The 19,887-nt window shown below is 40.2% G+C and overlaps 1 protein-coding gene across 2 annotated transcripts in view; it reads left to right on the top strand.

Moving 5' to 3' along the window:
- The window catches only part of mpp1 (membrane protein, palmitoylated 1), a 121,239-nt gene that overhangs the window by 30,995 nt on the left and 70,357 nt on the right, over nt 1-19,887 (top strand). For both annotated transcript variants that reach the window (XM_039766513.1, XM_039766512.1), the window contains exons 2-5: nt 744-896; nt 4,373-4,451; nt 4,618-4,703; nt 10,003-10,071. In XM_039766513.1, the coding sequence (XP_039622447.1) occupies nt 744-896; nt 4,373-4,451; nt 4,618-4,703; nt 10,003-10,071 (387 nt within the window). The remainder of the gene's footprint in view (nt 1-743; nt 897-4,372; nt 4,452-4,617; nt 4,704-10,002; nt 10,072-19,887) is intronic.

Raw genomic sequence — 19,887 nt, 5'->3', positions numbered from 1 at the left:
TTTGGCTTTATTTGTAATTATACACGATTTTTGGTTTTGATCCCGAGGATGTGATTTCAAAATTATTTGTGCATTTAATGTTAGAAAGCAGATTGAGACAAAGCAAAGACCAACAATGAATGTTTACAGCAGGCCGTCTCTCCATCCTTCTCCCGCCTTTGAGCAGATGAACTTCCAGGGGATCAGCTTTGCTTTGTTGAATATTGCAGACGTGAATGTCTTTAAAATATTGGTTTAATTTTTAACCTGTCACAGCTGCTAATGGACTTCTCTGTGCTAATGAAATTATGGTTTATGACTTATTCCTAGAAGCCTGGGCAAAGTGTGCCGTTTTTGTTTTTTGTTTAAGTGAAATTACGGTATATAACTTAAGTAAGTCTGAAAGGTGCATTTCTGAAAGATTACAGCAAATGAAAAATGCAAAGGTGCCATGCTGTATTTAGTAATTTGTAAAATGTATTCTTGCACTTTGCCTAAGAAATTATCCTACATCTGCACTATATGAAGAGCAGCGCTATACGAAACTAAACTGAATGGAATTGAAATGAAAAAACCCGTGCAGACATGAGAAGAATGTGCAAACTCCATTTATAACTTGTTATTGTGATTGTTACCTTTATAAATGTTCTTGACTTTTTCAATATTTTCTTCATTTTCCTGAATTGTTATTGCTTGCAGCTTCTTATTTTTCCTCAGTATTTTTCCTTTTTTAATGTTAGTTTAAATCTTTTCTGTCTTTCTAGGTTGTCTCAGAAGTAAAGGAATATGTGTCAGAAGATGTTTACACAAATGGGAGCTACAAGTCCGGCGAATCGCACGACACAGCGCATTCAGACAATAAGGAGTTGATAAAGATGCGTCTGGTGCAGTTTGAGAAGTCTCCTACAGAGCCCATGGTAATTTTTACAATAGATGAGGCCATTGTGATTCAGCACATGACATTTTTGTTAAAATGCACTTCACCATGAAGTATGTGGATATCAAAAGTCTACACACCCTTATTGAAAGTTTAGCTTTGTTTAATGTAAAGGCTGACGACAGAACAAGTCATGCCATATGTTTATTGACCTTTTCTCGGACCTTGTGGCGAAAAGTACTTGAATAAAAAGAAATTGGTCATTGTTAGGAGATAACAGTTGAAAATATGAGCAGGGACCCAAAAATTCCCAGTGCAGTGGACAGTATGTCTAGCTTTTACAGTTAGGTCCATAAATATCTGGACAGAGACAACTTTTTTCTAATTTTGGTTCTGTACATTACCACAATGAATTTTAAATGAAACAACTCGGATGCAGTTGAAGTGCAGACTTTCAGCTTTAATTCAATGGGGTGAACAAAAAGATTGCATAAAAATGTGAGGCAACTAAAGCATTTTTTAACACAATCCCTTCATTTCAGGAGCTCAAAAGTAATTGGACAATTGACTCAAAGGCTATTTCATGGGCGTTGTCATTATCAATTAAGCAGATAAAAGGCCTGGAGTTGATTTGAGGTGTGGTGCTTGCATGTGGAAGATTTTGCTGTGAACAGACAACATGCGGTCAAAGGAGCTCTCCATGCAGGTGAAAGAAGCCATCCTTAAGCTGCGAAAACAGAAAAAACCCATCCGAGAAATTGCTACAATATTACGAGTGGCAAAATCTACAGTTTGGTACATCCTGAGAAAGAAAGCAAGCACTGGTGAACTCAGCAACGCGAAAAGACCTGGACGTCCACGGAAGACAACAGTGGTGGATGATCGCAGAATCATTTCCATGGTGAAGAGAAACCCCTTCACAACAGCCAACCAAGTGAACAACACTCTCCGGGGGGTAGGCGTATCGATGTCCAAGTCTACCATAAAGAGAAGACTGCATATGAAAGTAAATACAGAGGGTGCACTGCAAGGTGCAAGCCACTCATAAGCCTCAAGAATAGAAAGGCTAGATTGGACTTTGCTAAAGAACATCTAAAAAAGCCAGCACAGTTCTGGAAAAACATTCTTTGGACAGGTGAAACCAAGATCAACCTCTACCAGAATGATGGCGAGAAAAAAGTATGGAGAAGGCGTGGGACAGCTCATTATCCAAAGCATACCACATCATCTATAAAACACGGTAGAGGCAGTGTGATGGCTTGGGCGTGCATAGCTGCCAATGGCACTGGGACACTAGTGTTTATTGATGATGTGACACAGGACAGAAACAAATGAATGAATTCTGAGGTGTTCAGAGACATACTGTCTGCTCAAATCCAGCTAAATGCAGTCAAATTGATTGGGCAGCGTTTCATGATACAGATGGACAATGACTCAAAACATACAGCCAAAGCAACCCAGGAGTTTATTAAAGCAAAGAAGTGGGAAAATTCTTGAATGGCCAAGTCAGTCACCTGATTTTAACCAAATTGAGCATGCATTTCACTTGTTGAAGACTAAACTTCGGACAGAAAGGCCCACAAACAAACAGCAACTGAAAGCCGCTGCAGTAAAGGCCTGGCAGAGCATTAAAAAGAAGAAAACCCAGCATCTGGTGATGTCCATGAGTTCAAGACTTCAGGCTGTCATTACCAGCAAAGGGTTTTCAACCAAGTATTAGAGATGAACATTGTATTTCCTGTTATTTAATTTTTCCAATTACTTTTGAGCCTCTGAAATAAAGGGATTGTGTTAAAAAATGCTTTAGTTGCCTCACATTTTTATGCAATCTTTTTGTTCAACCCATTAAAGCTGAAAGTCTGCACTTCAACTGCATTGTTTCATTTAAAATTCATTGTGGTAATGTACAGAACCAAAATTAGGAAAAGGTTGTCTCTGTCTAAATATTTATGGACCTAACTGTAAGTTGATGAATATTTTTGTGTGTCTTTATTTGTAAGCAAGACAAACCAAACATTATATTTGTATTTCAGAGGCCATGTTTTATATTATTGATTAGAAAAATGGTACTTTGATATTTACACAACCAACCCGCCAACCTTCCACTAAGTCTTTATGGTTGACAGAGGATGTGAAATGTACGACAGGGGAGGATAGAGCATGTATCAAACTTGGGTTTGACGAGGGCGACTGTGTTTGGACTTAAATGAACCCACAAGCAATCTCCCACAGGAAGGCCATAAACTGCTTAAACAAAGCAACTAGGAGATGAGGTGTGCTTCAGCGCCTTCATTGGGAAATGGCCCAGGAATTGAGGGAGACAGAGAGAGGATGGGAGTGTACACTAAAACAGCACATTGCCGCACCCACCACACAACAAACCACCTCAAGATCCCAGATTAGGACCCAAGTTCAGCCGTGCAACGGGTGACACCTCAGCACCACACTAGGTTCAAATGGAGTGGAATAATGTGAGGTTATCTTTACAGTGGCTGGAGTGCCAATCCTGCCACCAACTCCTGAGTTTTGCCTGCAAGTTGGAGGACCTGCTTGTAGGACTGGATGCAGGCTAAAGTCATTTGCAGTTTAAGGGCCTTGCTCAAAGGTCAAACGGAATGGAATCAGTTCTGGCATTCACTGGCTTCAAACAGGCAACCTTCTGATTGCCAGGGAAGATCCCTAGCCTCAGAGCCACCACTCTGCCAGGAAGGGAAAGGTAAATTAATTCTATTGGTCTGAAGTTTGACTGTTTGTGGTTTTGAATCAAAGGGGTTTCTGTAACACAACACTCCATTGGCTTGTGATTTGTGATAAGAGTGGTATAAAGTTGATCTCCCACTCTCACTATCTGGTCATGAAGATAAGACCATGAAGAAGACAACTATAACTTAGCAGCCATATTGTGACAGTCATGTGGCCTGCGTCAGTATTTCATTCAAAGGCCAGGTGGTAACAAAGCACGCTAGACTTAAGATAATCGGAGGACCATCTATGAACACAAGATGCACTGCTATTTAGATTGTAATGGTCATGGTTTTCCAACACTCACATTGCACTTTGCTTCTTTCATATTTTTGGGCATTTTTATCAATAATACACAATTAAATTTGTAATTTAACTCCTGCCTGTTCCTTTACTCTGTCTAATTGCCTGAGGTTACAGATGTAGAGGGGAAGGGGAGAGGAAGTGTTAAATCACCTGATCACAGAGTGGTAAGTGTATGGGATTTTAGACATTTTATTAAGGTCTTCACAATAAAGTAGGGGTCCCTAGCTCTGGTGCTGGAGGGCCATAGTAGCTGCAGGTATTCATTCTAACCCTTTTCTTAATTAGTGACCTATTTTTGCTGCAAACTAATTTCTTAGTGTGGCTTGAATATGTCTATTGACAGCTAACACGTTTAGCTGATGGTAAGCTTCTTAAGCAGTTAACACCAAGGAACTGGTGAGATTGTTGAACAATATGACAATGATAAGGAGACTTTGAAAGTAAAGTTCAATGCACCTTGTCTTGTAGGGGGTTACACTCAAGCTGAATGAGAAACAGCGATGTACTGTTGCAAGAATTCTACATGGAGGAATGATTCATAGACAAGGTATTCATAACATTTTAGTAAAGTTCACTATTGGTGAAATAAGTGTTTAAGCGATTCATGAAGTAATATTTTGTGCATTATGTGTCAATTTAGAATTTAAGGCTACAGGCTGTTGTTTAGCTGTTTGAATGAGATGTACTGTAAAGTTCACATCTGTGTATTTTAGGTTCACTGCATGTAGGAGATGAGATTGCAGAAATCAATGGTAAAAGTGTTGAAAATCAGTCTGTGGATCAATTACAAAAAATGCTGGTAAGTAACGTAATGTATGTGTTTTTTATACTGATTGAGCAACTAGTAATGGTCATTAAATCCATGGCAAAGTTCATTATAGTTGTCTGGTGTTTTATATATATAGTGCTGCTTAAAAATTTGTTAACTTCTCTACATTTTTATTGTAAAATCCTATTTTATTCAAAGCTGATTTGACACACAATATTTTAAACTAGGGTGTAATTAAAAACAAATATTAAGGTCACCAGTGTGATATTTTTACTATAACTGTAAAGAGGGAAAAAGAAAAAATGAGTTTAGTTTATTTATGGCTTTCATTGACAGAAAGTGCCGGCCAGCAGCACTCAACTGACCTTCCGGGCTGCAAATTACCAAGTCAGGTCGGACCCCACACACCAAATTCAGTTATCCGCTGGCTGCATATTTGATTCCTTTTTTGGTTTTATTGATTGTGTTTAATGTTTTTTTATCAATTATGAGTGATTTTTGTCTGGATTATTTTTTGTTGATAAACTGCACTTTCTCTTTGATCACGTCACTTAGTGTCTGCTGTGTTTACAACTGTCACATTCTTTTGAAGGCTATAGTTATCACCTGCTTATTTTAAGCAGCCAGAATATTAACATATGTTAAAATATATTTCAGTATATACTTACCGTATTTACTCATGTACCGCGCACCCTCGTGTAAGACGCACACCCTAATTTTTACAAAGAAAATCGCGAAATCGTTTTGCCCGGTGTACGACGCACGTTGTGTTTGTATAGGAAACTTTTAGAGTGCGCGAGCAAGCAAGAGAGAGCGTATGAGTGCTCGAGCAAGAGAGAGAATGAGCAAGCGAGCCCAAGCAGAAGTAAACATTACAGAATTACATTTCCTCGTGTATGACGCGCACCTGATTTTCAATGCTAATTTTCGGGGAAAAATGTGCGCGTGGTACACGTGTAAATATGGTATCTATATGAATAAAATTGTTAGCTGTTTGTCTTTCTTATTGGTTTGCTAATCATACAAAAAAGCTGAACTAATTTATATTTACATTACATATTTTATATGTTTGTTTCTGTTGGTCCACCTTTAAATATAGGCTATATGACGTATTAGGGTAAGGGGTTATAAAGGAGGGGGACAATGCAAAAAAAGTGCCATTGTGGGGACTACAATTCCCATCATGCACCAGGAGTGCATTGACTGTTACAAAGTTTTATACTCCTCTAAGATGACAGGTATAGAGGTTTCTTCTCAGATAATTTTGATAACAATTTCATTATCTTGCTTGATTACAGCTTTTGTCAAAGCTTGTATCAGATTGCCTCATCATGGGTTGTACTTAGCTTTGTTGAATTTCCAAAAGAGAGTTTCCCCTGGGTATTTTTTCTTTAGACCCAGTTTTGACTCCTACCACATGCACTTCAGAACAGGTCATCCACCTGAAACTAAGCACATTCAGGCCCAGCCAGTACTTGGATGGGAGACCACCTAGGAAAAGCTTGGGTTGCTGCTGGAAGAGGTGTTGGTGAGGCCAGCAGGGGGCACTTTCCCTGTGGTCTGAATGTGGATCCCAGTGCAATGATGGAAACACTGTACTGTTAAAATGGCACTGTCCTTTAGATGAGAAGTAAAATTGAGGTTCTGACTCCCTGTGGTCGTAAAAGATCCCAAGTTATCCTTCATAAAGTAGGGTGTTTCCTGATGTCCAGGGTAAATTGCCCAGGCTTTCTGGCCTCCTAATGATCCCCAGTTTCTAATGGGCTGTCTTTCTCACCAGGTGGATGGTACACATCAGTGGAATTCTTCTTCTTCTTCTTATTATTATTATAATTATATACAAGTCCAGAAATGGGTAGGGTGTTGACAAACTCTTAAGAATCCGAGTTCCTTTCTTTCAACCCCACAAGACTTTACAACTCCAAAATACTGTTTTTGACGAGTTTCGCGTTTATGAAATTACATGTGAATTTGTATATGAAAGGAAACTCTGTTGTTTCATTCAGCACTTATTATGAGATGTTATAAGAGCATTTAGAGGGAGGATGGATATCATACATAACATACTGATTGAGATTCAGGCCACAGGACACTGACAGTGTCGGCCTGCTCCATGTTAGTCAAACATGCAGATAGGAATTTCACTGCACATGTGACAATAACTCTGAAATGAACTGATGACACTACATTTTTCATCAAAGCAAAATGTTACATTTTTGAAAAAGCTAACCCTATTGTACAACTGTATATTGTTACTAAGTGTGACAGAGTTAGGCCATGATAAAACAAAATGAAATGCAATTTTTTAGCATATTCTGCGTTGCTGTTCAAGATATGGTAGAAAGAGAGTGGCAGAAGATGGCATTATTAACTTTTATTGTTTCTTGATGGTAGATATGTATTAAAGTTCTTTTTATGATGCAACAGCTCTGATTTTAGGCTTTGATGCCAATACAGCACCCTGGTTTTAAACAATTTTCAAATGAATGTTGAAAGAATCACTTTTATAACGTTATCAGACAACACAGCTGCTGTTTCCTGTAATAATACGGAGACCTGCAGCAATGTCCATGAATCCTAATCCCCTCCAGACCCCCCCTACTGTGCTTTGCAGTGTTCCTGGACTCAGTTATTCAGCAATATCTCAGTTCAGTTGAATCTAATCTGACTGACCGAGATAAAATTAAAGATATCAGTGAGTTGAGTGAATATTGAAGCAATAAATTATTTTGAATAAAAATAGCTCTTAAGTAAGACCATTATCAGCTGTGTCCTAAAACTGTTTTGTAACACAATTTTGTAACCTATTTACCTGTTAACCTTTTTTGCATAGTTTGGTAACCTATTACAACTGTAGATTTTCACCTCAATGGAGATTCTAATTTCTGAATAATATCCATCCATCCGTTATCCAACCCGCTATATCCTAACACATGGTCACGGGGGTCTGCTGGAGCCAATCCCAGCCTACACAGGGCACAATGCAGGAAACAAACCCAGGGCAGGGTGCCAGTCCACTGCAGGACACACACACACACACACACCAAGCACACACTAGGGTCAATTTAGAATTGCCAATCTACCTAACCTAAATGTCTTTGGACTGTGGGAGGAAACCGGAGTACCCAGAGGAAACCCTCGTAGACACGCGGAGAACATGCAAACTCCACGCAGGGAGGACCCGGGAAGCAAACACGGGTCTCCTAACTGCAACGCAGCAGCACTACCACTGTGTCACCGTGCCACCCTCTGAATAATATGCTAATTTAAATTAGGTATTAGTAAAGATTGCCTTGTTAGTTGACAAATGTTGACATTGTCTTTTTGATGTTACACTTGTGTGGTCACTATAGCTAGTACCATATACTGTACACAGAGCCTGAATTGAGAAATCTGAAATGGAGGTGTAGAACCAGAGGTATTGTGAACAGATGTGGGTGTCAAAGGTGGTGGCTTACGTGCAATTCCTTTTTTTCATATTCTCAAATTGTCTTCTGGCATTACAACACACACCCATACCTTTTAACCAAATCAACACTGCTTGCACATATGAAGACTCCATAGAAGTAAGGGTAGTGTAGCTTATATTGTTAGTTCACCATACAGAATGTGCTACCCATGCCAGCCTAACAGTGACAACAAAAGATGGAAACAGACACCTCCAGGGATGTAATGCCAACCACAAAGACAAAATCAAACCTAGTCAACCATGTTACAGACAAAGTCACTAACAGCTGTGCTGTAATTTACCAAAGCAGAGTTTTAAAATGGTCTTGGTGATGTCTGGCTGGTCGTTCTTCATTCTCTGTCTGAGAGCTGTACGTTCACTTTAAATAAATGTGGTGGTCCTCTAAAGTATTTTCCCTTGAAGTCAGTGCACACATTTACATTGCAATGAACTTCACAAGAGAAGGGCATCTGATTGGTTGAATGTTGTGCCTGTTTTACATACTGTATATCAGATATGATTGGTGAGTGATGTACATCTAACACAGATCTGTATGCAACAGTGTGCAAAAGTTAAATGAGCTGAGAATTAGTCAAATTTAAAATATAAGACAAATAAACAGACAAAATTGACAAACAGATTCTGCTGAATCATTACAGGGGGACTTGGACAGCTTACATACATACTTGGGCATATTTGTGGCGGATGAAATGTAATGTCAGTAAATGTGAAGTATTACACATAAGAAGTAAAGTAAACCTTATGAGAAACATTTAGGAGTTAGTAACGGACTCATCACTATCAACTGGCAGACAGTGTTCAGATGGCATTAAGAAGGCAAACAGAATGTTAGGTCATATGGCGTCTTGATGTGTACAGTGCAAGTCCAAGGAGGTTCTGCTCAACCTTTATAATGCACTGGTGAGGCCTCATTTGGAGTACTGTGTGCGGTTTTGGTCTCCAGGCTACAAAAAGGACAGATCAGCGCTAGAAAAAGTCCAGAGAAGAGCTGTTCCTTTTCAGTTTAAGCCAATGAAGATTAAGAGGAGACAGGACTGAAGGGGATTAATACAGTAATTCAAGACTCATACGCTAAAAGGAGTTTAACAAGAACACAGTGACACAGGTGGAAACCTATCAAGGGTAAATTTCACACAAACATTAGGACGTTTATCTTTACACAGAGAACCACAAACACATGGAATAAGCTACCAAGTAGAGTAAAAGACAGCAGGTCTTTAGGGACTTTCAAAACTACACTTGATGTTATTTTGGAAGAATTAAGTGGATATGACTGGCGAGCTTTGTTGGGCTGAATGACCTGTTCTTGTGTAGATTGTTCTAATGTTTAAAAATATGTTCTTAAGAATAAGATGGGACACCAAAATCAGGGATGACACACCTGAGCTTGGAAGCTTGGAAATACAGGATGTCTGGTTACCCAATCTAGTGGCTGCATCAGCTTTAGCCCAAGCTAGCAGATTTAGGGCTGCAACTCGTAGGTGGATGCATGGGTCAGCACTCTGGAGCAGCAAATCTGAACAAGACAACTTGGTTTTTAACTTTGAAGAGTCGTCCTTTTTTCTTATCTAGAATATGGGGCATGTCTTTCTTTTCTACTACCAACTGAAAGGTTTCTATTTGCAAAAGATTTTTTGATATTATTGTACTGTTCTGCCAATATTAAGACAACGACAGTGTTTGTTAGTTAAATATCCAGCTGTTGTTGAAGAGATGATGTGAATACTTGTAAGATTTTAAAAATAACCCACACATGCAATGTATTTGAACAGCACAGTGTCAATTCAACTGAAATAGATGTTCTTATTAGTATGTTCAGTTTTAAACTCTTGGCTTTATGTTTTGATCATTTTCTCACAGAAAGATGCGAATGGAGTCATTACTTTTAAGATCATCCCAAATCAGCAAAGTCATGCATTAGCTTTTGAGGTAAGTTACTAACCCCCTTTTTTTTAAAATTTCTTTCAGTTTTGGTTAACAATTGAAACATATGGTGGTACACTACACAATTCTCAGTGTACTTGTCCAGTAGTGTGATTTTGAGGTATGCGTGTCATTTCCATTTGTCTCACTCTGAGAATTTACACTGTTGTGTCACGGCTAAGCTCTGTCTGTAGGTCTCGAACCAGAGGCCGTGGGGTTACAAAGAAGCTCTTTCACCTCATTAAGTATTAAAGGGTGTCTCCTCCTTCTCTTCGGAGGGACAGCATCTAAGGTTGCAGCAACATGCTTCTATGTGTGTGATGACAGGAGTCTGTCTCAGCAAAATGCCTAAAGTGCTTCATAATGGAAGTGACACAAAGAAATTAAGGTAGTAAGTCTTTGAGTAAATCCTTTAGACCAGCATATGTGATATAAATGTGGAAGAACACATTACAGTTATAATATATTATCTTAACCTGTTTACTCTATTCCAGAGTCATGGTGACCTTCAGTTTGTTCAAAACCAGTATGGAATACCAGCCTGTTGCAGGTCCCATGCACTTCTAGTCCCTGGCCAACTTCTAATTTTTAGTCGCTGATCAATCTAACACACATTTCTTTTGAATGGTGGAGGAAACCGGAGCACACCCAGAAAATCTGCACAGACACTGAATGAACGTGCAAACTGCACAGGGCCAGAATTTAAACAAAGTTCCCAGGAACCTTAGGGTGTCAGCAGAACTTACTGCACCACCATTCTGCCTTTTACCATTGTAGTGTAGCTTAAAAATGTGCAGAGGTACTGCACCTTGGAAGAAGCTCTTCTGTGTCACTGAAGATGTATACTTCTTTTCTTTTGTATGCAGGACTTTGTTTTCTCCAGGAGCCATAAACATAATTGCCATTAGCGGAGGCAGACCCATTTAGCAAGAGGAACTGAATGAGTAAGGATTATCAGTCCTTCAGGAGATTCAATTACCAAAATGTCAGCTGTTATTTGTCTGGGTTTGGATTTAAGTAAAATGCAGCAGTGTAATGATTCTAAACTGCAATCAGAAAGCTATGTAATGGAGAGCATCAAAATGTACTTTCTCTTAATTCAATTCCATTTATTCTCATAAAGCTCACTTCCACTTCTAATCACAACTCTCTGCAGCAGTTAGTTTGTGTTTTATTGCTTGGATAAATTTAATTCTGACTCTTTAGAGTTGCATCTCCTAATACATTTGTCCTGCGACAGGCACATTTTAGATGAGGTGGGTTTTAAAAATTGAAACATACCTCGACTAGGTCACCTAGAGACTTAGATGTCACCCAGACTTGACAACGTACCCAAATATGTCACACATATTCCAGTATACACAATTATATTAGAAGAAGTCTCTTCCTATTTTTTACATTAATATTTTCACATTATTTCAAAATTCCTAGACAGATTGACACCCTGTTCAAGGTAGGGTCAAGCCTTGAGCCCAATGCTGCCAGGAGGGTCGTCACCTGCCCTAACCCACAATTGGATTAAGCTGATTTAAGAATGTTATGTCATGTTATTATTTCAAAATGTGGCTTGTGTATTTTGGACTGAGTAGATTTCTTTTTGCTTTCTTTTAAACTACACATACAAAATTGAGTGATTCGGAGTATATGTCTACAGGTTTGGAATAGACAATAACAATATTGATTAACTATTTCAGTGATGTGAATAGCAAAAGTGGCAGTGCATTTCTGCAACATACAGTCTGTCCATCTATCTTTTAAGGAATGGATCATGGATTCCTGGATACGTCTGTAGCAAGTGGGGAATAACCTTGGATGAAATGCTAGTCTTATTTGCAGGCCACGCTTGCACACACTCACTTGTATAAGAGCAGCTTAGAGTCACTTTTGTGATGTAGGTGAAAAGGAGTGAATCCAAAGTAAACAGAACATGGACACTGGAGAGGAAGTTCAAGCAATGCAGCAAACTCAACCCAGGTGTCTGGATCTGTAAGGGAAACAGCAGTGGTAATTTATCTGGCCACCGTAACGAAAGTGTTAACATTTATTGTGTAATTTCTGAGCATAAAAAATATGAATATCAACATAACCTCATTTCATACAGTATGTGTGAGAAGTTCTACTCTGCACCCTCTTTAAGTCAATCGCTTTTTTTGTCGTTCCATCAGTGGCTGAAGGTAGTATCTTTTGATTCAGTTGATATATCGAAACCTGCCCCCCATGTTCACTTGAAATATTTGTGATTGAAGAGTCCATTTCAATAATGCAGCACATTACTAAACATAAACATAACATAAACATAAAACAATGCTAAACATTACTAAAATCCTATACAATAATAAATGGAGGTAAAATTGCTTAAAGGATATGCTCAATATTTTTCAGATTGAAGTTCTTCTCAAACAAGAATGCTATAAAATGATGTTCTAAACTTAAGTGTTTTCCATAAATTTTAAAAAATACATAGCGAGCTCTGGCATGTTATAATTGAACTTATGGGGCATGGGAGGCTCAGTAAACAAAAAGTTACAATTTTACTGAATACGTCCATTTCTTAAGCCAAGAACATTGTTGAGCATTAATCCATGTCTTTAGACTGCATACAAATTGTAAATATGTATATATATATATGTGTGTGTGTCATTTTCAAACAAGAAAACACCACTAGCATGAGACTTGGCTATTTTAAAAGAAGACTAGCCATGCTCGCTACATCAATGCTTGTCTTCCTTCACAACAACCTTTTACTCCCAAGGGCAGGAGCATGGTTTCCTCTCAATAGGAAAACTCACAGTAAACTGTTCATGCCACGTGTTTGGTATCGTGTTGATTTACTTCCACGTTCATGTGAAAAGTCCTCCAATGCTGATGACACCATGACTCCATGCTGATAGGACGCATATCTACGGAGGATGAAACCCATTACTTAAATCAAATGGACAGATTGGTAAACTGGTGCAAAAAGACCAAAGAAATGATGTTTGACTTTAAGAGACAGAAATCTGCATGTTCACCTGGCATTGTTCTGGGATAGGAGTTAGAAATAGTATAATATAAATACTTAGGTACTTGGGTACTACCCTAGGAAATAATCTTAATTGGAATACAAGTGCAAAAAAAAATTCTCTAAATGCAATCAGCAGTTATTTCTTCTGCACAAACTCAGACTATTTAGAGTGGACAAAGATGTCACATTGTCCTTCTATCTGAATGTGATCAGTCTTATTACAGCTTTCAGCTTCATTGCCTGGCTTGGTGGTCTGAAAAACTAAAATTTAAAAACGCTCCAGCAGAAAGCCAAACCATGCAGCTAAAGCTACTGGGGCTGACAAAGACGTTCGTAAGTAAGTGTGTATCCGAGGACAAAGTTAAAAAAAATGGAAATCATCTCAACTGATGACAGACATCCATTACACATAGAACTTCACTTTAGTAAATCCCACGCAAATCACTCCAGAAATTCCTTTCTCCCCCAGGGCCATGTCTTTTTAATAAGGAATATCAGAGATAACAATTAAGAAAATTCCAGAGGTATAGAGTTTTATTCTTATCTATCATGTGTCAATTTTAGGTCAAATGTACTATCAAACTGATAGAAGTAGGTGTGAACTGGGACCCGGACACAGGCAGACGGACAACATAGTTCCACCACACACCGTTTATTTACAAGAATTATTTACAGTTTGTGCTCACGTGCACCCCCAGTGCCTCCAGCACCGTTCTCCCAACTGTCCAGGCCTCACAGTCTCTGTGCCTTTCTTTTGGCCGCCTCCCGTCCTCTCTCCAGCTCTGTCCTCTTCCACCCGACATCCACTGCTGACTGGAGGGAGACGGCCTCTTATATGGAAACCCGGATGGGTTCCAGCTGCTTCCCGGCAATCAGTCATAGCCACACCCCAGTGCCAGCTGTGCACCCGGAAGCCGTCCGGGTGTCCCCTATCGTCTTCCCCCCAGCACTTCCTGGTGTGGTGGAAGTGCTGGGCTCCAGGGATATGCAGGCATTGGGGCGCCGCCTGGCGGTGGCCACGGGTCCCTACAGGGCTGGGCTTCCAAGCCCTGTACCTGAGGCCCCCAACATAACCAGGACAGACGCCCCCTCGCGGTCTGGAGTGAGGCACAAGCCCTCCTCCGGTCCTCCTGGGCGTCCCGGCCGGGGCTGCACCACATAGGTTTTAACTAAAATTCTATTTTTCTCAAATGCTGTAAACTGTTTTTAGAATTTCTGTGTAAGGTTTTAACTTGTCTTGTCTGTTTATCTTATTTCTTACTTTTTGTTATTGGATGCAACTGAGAAGGCACCTTTAATGTTTTCTTATGTAAACATGACTGGCTAATTAAAAAACCTTGAACTTCTGTCACACGAATGATAGCGGTACCCATGACGATGCCGGTCCCGTACATGGGAGTCTGCTGAACCAACACTGTCAATAGTTATGACCGAGATGAGATGAGCTGACAAATGAGGACAATTCTCTGATGAAGCCAGAGGATGGTGGAAAAAGTGCCCAAGTGCTTTTATTAAAAAACAGTCAACACAAATGTAAAACCAACAAGTGTCAATTGTGCAGTGTGTTCTAAAAAAACAGTACATATATAAATACACAAAAATCCAGTGAAAAGTGAGGATAAAAATCAATAAATAAATCTCTTAAAAATCCAAGGTTAAAATGCAGACTAACTCTTTCTGATCTCAGCCCACCTCCTTCTCATTCTCCCCGGCTCACCCATTGCTCACATAGCCGGCGGAGACTCAGCAGCCATGAGTTCCTTTCGGCCGACCTCCATCCTGGTTGCTTCCAGGCATCACGGCCAGACCTTCCGAGGACGACTCTCCTCCCTTCTTCCTTTGTGCTCACGTGGTCGCACCACGGAAGCCTAAGAAGGGCACCTGCTTTGCTCGCCACACTTCACCTGAATGTTCAGTGGGGCGAACTAGCCCCTAGAGCGCCACAGCTAACGCTCCTTCACGTGGCCCCAGCTCATACTACTTCCTCCTTCCAGGTGGCCAGACCAATCACCAAGACTGCCTTTAGCGTCTTTTAACCTCTTTCTGTCTTTTTTCTTTTCTTTGATTTCTCTCGTTTTTGATTCATCACCTCTTTTGTGCCGACCCATACTGTATTTATAGTTCCTTGAAACTTAATTTCCGGCGCCGCATCCCAGTGGCAGCCTTTCCAGCAGCTCCGTATATGACTTTATCTTTTTACCTTTTTATCTCTATTTTTCCCTATTTCACTGATCACTTCTACCACTTTCTTTTATGTGGAATTGCTCCCTGGACACTTTTTACTATTTTACTATTTGACATGGATTTTTACACTCCGAGAATCGCCTATTCAAGTAGTCAGCTTAAAGCACTGAGAAGAAATGCTTATGCCGGTGTGTTCCTTATTTACCTAATGAGGTAAGAAGACGATATCGGGGCAGCCAAACCGACGCAAAAAATAAAAGATAAGATTAAATCGAGACAACTTCAGAGAAAATGGCGTTATAAACCGTCGGTGCCTTCTGTGATCCTGGGAAACTCACTACCAAATAAGATCGACGAACTGGCTGTGCTGGTGAAAAATGTCAGAACCTACAGAGAATGCAGCTTGCTGTGTTTTAGTGAAACGTGGCTAACGTCTATCATCCCAGATGCTAACGTGGAGCTACCCGGGTTTAGCACAGTTAGAGCGGACAGAGACGCAAGTACCTGCGGAAAGAAGAAAGGAGGAGGACTCGCTCTCTATGTCAATACAAAGTGGTGCAACTCAGGACATGTAAACGTTAAAATCTCCACTTGCTGCAAGGACATCGAACTGTTGGCCGTGAGTCTGCGCCCCTATTACTTGCCCAGAGAGTTTGGACACGTGATTGTTGTTATTGTTTACATCCCCCCTCAAGCGAAGCGGAGATGGCGAGTGACATCATCCATTCCGCAGTTGCTAAGTTACAAACGCAGCACCCTGAGGCACTTGTGCTAATCGCTGGAGACTTTAACCATGTAATGCTGGACAAAACATTACCTGCCTTCTCCCAGTATGTGGATTGTAACACTCGGGAAACAGGACTATCGACCTACTGTATGCAAACGTTAAAGACGCATACAGCGCCACCCCACTGCCTGCGCTTGGGAAAGCAGATCATAACCTGGTTCTGCTTCAGCCTCAATACAAACCAAGAGTGAGGCGCTACCTACAACTACACGCTCATTCAGGAAGTGGTCCCTGAGGCAGAGCAGGCTCTGAGAGACTGCTTTGGAACTACAGACTGGGATATATTGCTTGGGTCACATAGTGAGAACATTGAAGAGGCTGTTGAATGCACAACTGATTACATCAACTTCTGTATGGACATTGTAGTTCCAGTAAGAACAGTACGCTGCTATGCTAACAACAAGCCATGGATTACAAGTGACATCAAAGGCCTTTTGAACCAGAAGAAAGGGGCTTTTAAAGGTGGTGATCAGCATGAGCTCAAGCGCGTGCAGAAGGAACTCCGAGTCCAGCTCAGGGTGGCGAAAGAGCAGTACAGGAGAAAGCTGGAGCAGAAGTTGCAGAACAACAGCATGAAGGAAGTGTGGGATGGGATGAAGATTATCACTGGCTGCAGCTCGAAGCGGGTGCCGCCATCGAGACAGACGTGGAGAGAGCAAACCAAATGAACAACTTCTTTAATAGGTTTGATCACAGTAACCACTCTCACCTCGGAGTACTGCATCCTCCAACCATCCTTCTGCTGATACCAGCATAGGTGAGACATCCCCACCCACAATTACAGCAGCCCATGTGAGCAGAGAGCTGAAAAGACTTCGTGCCAGCAAAGCAGCGGGTCCAGATGGTGTATTGCCACGACTGCTGAAGGCCTGTGCGTTGGAACTGGGGAGTCCTCTACAGCGCATCTTCAACCTGAGCCTGGAACAGGGGAGAGTCCCAAGGCTTTGGAAAACATCTTGTATCACCCCTGTCCCAAAGGTAAGATGCTGCAGATGTTCTACCAGACGGTTGTGGCGAGTGCCCTCTTCTACGCGGTGGTGTGCTGGGATGGCAGCATAAAGATGAAAGACGCCTCACGCCTGGACAAACTTGTTAAGAAGGCAGGCTCTATTGTAGGATTAAAGTTGGACAGTTTAACATCTGTGGCAGAGCGACGGGCATTAAGCAAACTCCTGTCAATCATGAAGAATCCACTGCATCCACTTAACAGTGTCATCTCCAGGCAGAGGAGTAGCTTCAGTGACACTTTTGTCACTGTCTTGCTCCACTGACAGACTGAGGAGATCGTTCCTCCCCCACACTATGCGACTTTTCAATTCCACCCGGGGGAGTAAATGCTAACATTAATTTTATTTAAATTTTTTTCTTTTTTTCATTTTTATTACTATTTAATTTAATATTGTTTCTTTGTATCAGTATACTGCTGCTGGATTATGTGAATTTCCCCTTGGTATCTATCTATCTATCTATCTATCTATCTATCTATCTATCTATCTATCTATCTATCTATCTATCCATCCATCCATCCATCCATCCATCCATCCATCCATCCACATCTCTGTGGTCACAACACCTTAATCACACGCTGCAGGAAGCCAATGAAGCAATTGAGAATGATCGCAACCGCAGGTGCAACTCGCCCCAACTACCTCATTAACTCCCCGTGGTCATGCAAACCTAGCCCTTTTTTTTAAGCTGCCGACCTGCTATGCCACATACCTTTACCTCAAAAAAATCGTAACAGGAATATGTGATAAAAATGTGATAATTTGTAGATTCCTTTTATTGTTGCAAGCATGCGTTAGAAACTCAAGTTTTTTTTTTTTATATTGAAACTTTTCCCACTTCAGAGAGCACATATTTTAAGTTTTTAGGCTTTATTTTCTGGTGGTGCTTTAATCCACATAGATTTCATTATAAAATGCCATGACTAGCTAGGTATTTTTTAGAACACGATTTCACATGGCAAATGCATATATACCATAACTTTGACTTGAAAAATACTAAACTTTACAAAAATCCTTTAAATTAGGCTAATGAGTTCCTCAATCCTAAATCATGGAGCTTTCAAACTAGGTAATACTGTGTTCTTGAGCTGTGACTTGGTCTCTGCCTATTTGTTTTGCCACAAACAACTACATTCTTTTTATTAAACAAAAACAAACCATCCAATTTTAGATACACACAGAGGTTCAGTGAGAAACATTAAGTGCACTCGTCATTGCTTTTTAAAAATAACACCTTTGGCAACCACTTCTGCTCACACAGTAAAGAGAGGTTGACCCTTCTGCCATGATGTTCATACAATAAAAATGTGCAGTCATATTTTTGAGAAAACCTAACACAGTGAGGTTCATTCAGGATCACAAACTGTAAAATGAATCAGGGGGCTTCTTTGTAAACACAGCATAGTCACTGACCTTAATAAACCAGATTGGTGGTCTGGACCTGGGTCACAACGAGCTTATGAAGTCACGAGCAGTCCTGAACACAGCAATGTCCCCATGCGCACTCATGCTAGTGATGTATTCCATAACTCTCTCATTATGTTGCTCTTTAACCAGCAGCTGCCACAAAACAAAAAAGTTAACGATTGAGTAATCTTGAGGATGGATGGATGTCTTTGTGCTTTGAAAGGTTCACTTCATCAGAAGATCTAAACAGAATTTTGAAGTGTTTGTAGCTTCCATAATTAAAACTTAATTAAAACATACACAGGCAGATGTCAAAACCATTGGGGTTTTTTTTATCAGAATGACCAGTTCTGTTGCAATCTCTTGCTGGTTCATTTTGAGCTAATTGTGCTACTCTTGGTTACATCCTTACATTTTCATGGTCATGGTATTCCCGGGACCTATTCTACTATTCTTGCACCCACTCATATTGAGACAGTGACATGTGCCTGGAACTGTGAACGACATGTAGACTCCATGCATGGAGACCTAAGTGGAAGCTGAATCAGACTGCTAGAACTTAGAGGCAGCAAGGTGTTACCACTGCACAGTTGGTACCAGTATACCAAATCATGATTTTTTTATGTCACCATTCAGGTGGAAAATGTACCATTTTGTTATTGTAAACTTTTTTATTTGTTAAATTTGCTCTTTGATTGTCATGTGATGATGACATCATTGGGCTGACATTTTGGATCTTGGTCACTGTGATGTCATACTGTATGTCAGTAGAGGGCATGGCTGAATGCATGCGTGCATCTGAGATGTCATGCAGTCATTTTAAGACCAAACCACTTGCATTAGTATTACCTGAACTTCATTTGACAAAAGGAAGATCTTGAGCAAGAGAATACTACTTTTCTAGCATTTTTTTTTATTTTCATGACTTGTTAACTTTAATTTTTAGCTTTTGTTGTTTCTGAATTTGTGACTGATTTTCGTTCTGTTACTTTGGTTGCTGCAGTTTGTACTTTCTGAGTATGAGCTCTGCCACTTCTCTTCTAAGCCCTCACAAAAGTGCCAACTCACTCAGATACACCATGCCTTCAGAAGATATTCAGAACCCTTCACTTTTTTCACAATTTGCCATGATTAGCTAAAATCATTTAAATTCATTTTCTCTCCACCATCAAGCAACACTCAGTATCCCAGAATGACAAAGCGAAAACAGGAGATTAGAAATTGCAAATTGTATTAAAAATTTAAAAAAGTGAAATATCACCCTGACACAAGTATTCAGACCCTTTACTATGACACTTGAAATTTGGCTCAGATGCATCCCATTCCATTGATCATCGTATAGACGTTTTTGCACTTTATATGGAGTGCAAATGTGATCAGTTCAATTGATTGGACACAACTAGGAAAGGCACATGCCTGTCAATAGAAGGCCT

The sequence above is a fragment of the Polypterus senegalus genome, chromosome 10 (assembly GCF_016835505.1).
Source record: "Polypterus senegalus isolate Bchr_013 chromosome 10, ASM1683550v1, whole genome shotgun sequence".
Taxonomy (NCBI): Eukaryota; Metazoa; Chordata; class Cladistia; order Polypteriformes; family Polypteridae; genus Polypterus; species Polypterus senegalus.
This window is presented reverse-complemented; position numbering and strand designations above follow the sequence as displayed.